The 3,423-nt window shown below is 39.6% G+C and overlaps 1 protein-coding gene across 1 annotated transcript; it reads left to right on the top strand.

The window, feature by feature from the left end:
- The first annotated feature begins 1,983 nt into the window (after positions 1-1,983).
- LOC123792478 (olfactory receptor 10D3-like) lies at positions 1,984-2,916 on the top strand. The gene has a single exon (XM_045797618.2). It carries the CDS (start codon positions 1,984-1,986, stop codon positions 2,914-2,916), a length of 933 nt encoding a protein of 310 aa, XP_045653574.2.
- Positions 2,917-3,423: the final 507 nt, after the last annotated feature.

The raw sequence follows: 3,423 nt of genomic DNA, 5'->3' as shown, positions 1-3,423 counted from the left end.
AAATATTTTCTCCCAGTCTGTGGCTTGTCTTCTTAGTTTCTTGACTGTCTTTTGCAAAGTAGAATTTTAAAAAATTATAATGAATTTCAGCTTATCATCTTTTCCTTTCATGGATGCTGCTTTTAGTGTTGTTATCTAAAAGGTCATTGCCATACCCAAGGTCATCTAGATTTTCTCCTATGCCGTCTTCTAGGAATTTTATACTTTAGTATTTCACATTTATGTCTGTGATTCATTTTAGAGTTAATTTTTGTGAAGGGTGTAAAGTTTGTGTCTAGATTTATTTGTTTGCATATGGAAGCCCTGTGGTTTCAGATACGTTTCTTAAGAACATCATCTTTTCTCCATTGTATTGTCTTAGCTCCTTTTTCAAAGATCAGTTAACTCTATTCATGCTTTCTCTGCTTTTTCAAATCTCACAGATCTTTTTCAAATCCACTTCTAATTATATCTCTATCACATCTGCTTTTGTTGTTACCATACTATCACTCACACTATCACAGTCTTACATGCATGAGTTGGTTGTTAAGCTAATATTTAACATCTACTCCTAAGTGCCAAGGACTGAGCTAAGAATTTCATGTTCATTATTTCATTCAATCCTCACAAAGACCTTCTGAGGCAGACAGTATTATGATCCATTACTCTTTTGCAGGAGATGAGGCCTAGAGATGTTAAGTAAATTGCTTATAGCCCCAGTGTTAGTGAATGGTAGAGATAGGGTCAGGGTCATAAACCAAGTTTATAGAACTTTAGAGTGAGATTTTACAAGAATAGTTCATTTTATTCATCCTTAAATTCCTAGGGGGCTGATATAAAAAATGAATGTTTTTGAGCTTAAATTGTTTGCCATGGCCTAAACTCAATGTTTAAATTGCATTTCGGGCTGGAAAAGAGTCTTTTTGTCTTCCTGTCTATCTTTGCTGGGATCATAATCTATTCAAACATTTTGAGCAGGACAAGGTTTATATAGGGGTGTGGCTCCATAGATTGATTTCAAGAATGGCCTGAAGAGCTCTTGTTTTCTCTACCTCTTTATTCTTGCTAGAAATTCTACTTATTGAGATTTTTATCCATGATGTAAGTCTTTATCCCTGTGAAAATGGAGATAATGCAGGAAATAGTAACAGATAAGCAATATATAAGCTGGTATGACTATATTTAACAGATGATTTCCTATGAACAAATATTGATCACAGAGAGAAATCAGTTATATCAATGACAAATATGGAAGGCTAACATAAAATGGGGTACAAATGAACAGAGGGAGATATTGTCCTTATGAAAATATAATTGAGGGTTTTTTTTAGGTTTATCTGCTGACATTAATTAATAAAGCTAAATGATATTAATGTCATTGAAATTTAGATTTGTGAGCTCTGTAGTATAGAAATAAAGTCTAGCTGCAGAGAGATATGTTTCTAGTGTGGGGATAGGTTATAAATATGAGCTGTCTACTTTTTTTCTTGAATATAAACACTGAAGAGTGCAAAGAGTATTGTTGAAGGTAAAAATAAGTAGGTAAGTGTTTATCATTTCTATGTAGGTTCACATTTTTATATGCATATATTTGGGTAGTTGGCCTATTTACCACCAACTGATTATGACGTGGCTCAATATTAAAATAAGATGGCCACCTGATGACAAATTTTCCGTGGAGAAGATGACTCTGAAATGTGTGTGTGTGACAATAAATCAGATTGGGAGAAACTACTACTGGGCATTGATTCCTGCAAGAGGTTAGTCAACTATAAAGATACGTTACTCAGCGACTTCATTTAACAGATGAAAAAACAGGCCAGATGTGACACATGGCTAAACTGCAGGCTCAGATGTAGTGTTGGTCTCCTTATCTTTTTTGGCCTCCTTTTGTTTGTAGCCCGTTACTCAGAAATAATTCTACTGGGAAGATATTTCCTCAGTCATTTGTGGTCTTGTATCACGATTATTGCTTTACTTCTCCAGAGCGCCCCATGAGCAAACATGCAGAACTACACTTCCGTGACGGAGTTCACCCTGTTGGGAATTCCCAATACTCAAGGGCTGGAGAACATGCTGTTTGTCTTATTCTTGGCCTTCTATCTCTTCACTTTGCTGGGAAATCTGCTCATCTTTCTCACCATTCTGGTCTCCTCCAACCTGCACACCCCCATGTATTTCTTCCTGGGAAACCTGTCCGTGTTTGACATCTTTTTCCCTTCTGTGAGTTCTCCCAAAATGATGCTCTATCTCATGGGGCAAAGCCGAACCATCTCTTACCAGGGCTGTGCCTGCCAGCTCTTCTTTTACCACTTCCTAGGTGGTACCGAGTGTTTCCTGTACACCGTGATGGCCTATGACCGCTTCGTGGCTATTTGTCACCCTTTGCGATACACCATCATCATGAGCCCCAGGGTGTGCACCGGCTTGACGCTGGGCACTTGGCTGGGAGGCTGTCTACATGGAAGCATCCTCACATTTCTGGTCTTTAAGTTACCCTACTGCGGCCCCAATGAGGTGGACAATTTCTTCTGTGATATCCCGGTGGTGCTGCCCCTGGCCTGTGCAGACACGTCTCTAGCTCAGACGGTGAGTTTTACTAATGTGGATGTTGTGACTCTTACGTGCTTTTTCCTTATCCTTACTTCCTATGGTCACATCGTCCTCTCCATATTGAAAATCCGCACCTCTGCAGGCAGGCGCCGAGCCTTTGCAACCTGCAGTGCCCACCTGATTTCAATCTTCTTGTTCTACGGGCCAGTGATGCTCATCTATCTCGGGCCTGCTTCCAGCCCCTGGCTGGATTCTGTTATTCAGCTGTTAAATAATATTGTCACTCCTTCTCTCAACCCTTTGATTTACACCTTAAGAAACAAGGATGTGAAATTGACTTTGAGGAAAGTATTCACTCAAATGGTCCACATTTCAGGAGCATAAGGTATGGGGCAATTCCTCTCTGAAATTTTTGAGAAGTTGCTTCGCATCCACTACTCTGAGAATGGGATTGTTGCCAGATAGTGAGCTGGGCAAAGTTACTACCAGTTCCTTAGGAGTCCTGACAGTCATGCAGGGGGAGGGGTCTGCTGAGCCACTGATTTAATCCTACACGGAAACTTTCCAGAGTAACCCAGGCTTATCTCTTTTAATTTGCCGAACATTGTGCTTTTTCTGCGTCACACAGGCTGTACTTGTTGGAACTCTGTTTTGACCAATTACCATAAAGCTTCAAGTTTCTGGAAGCCATGGACTATCTTCCTTCCCTCCCCCTTCTTCCCTTCCTTCCTTCCAAAATGTATGCCTTACTCTATTCTACTACAGTCTGTCTCTGGCCATTCAACAAAGTTAGGTTTCATGGTCGACATGCAATAAAATTTAAAAGCAGGATTACACAGTTTGGTACATTTAAGTGTAAACTTAAATTATAACTTTGGCTTTAATCATATC

The sequence above is a fragment of the Ursus americanus genome, chromosome 16 (genome assembly GCF_024610735.1).
Source record: "Ursus americanus isolate L20-20 chromosome 16, mUrsAme1.1.p, whole genome shotgun sequence".
Lineage (NCBI taxonomy): Eukaryota > Metazoa > Chordata > Mammalia > Carnivora > Ursidae > Ursus > Ursus americanus.
This window is presented reverse-complemented; position numbering and strand designations above follow the sequence as displayed.

What these genes read in the sequence shown, in the direction of transcription:
- LOC123792478 (XM_045797618.2), top strand. Translation starts at nt 1,984, where the DNA reads ATGCAGAACTACACTTCCGTGACGGAGTTCACCCTGTTGGGAATTCCC.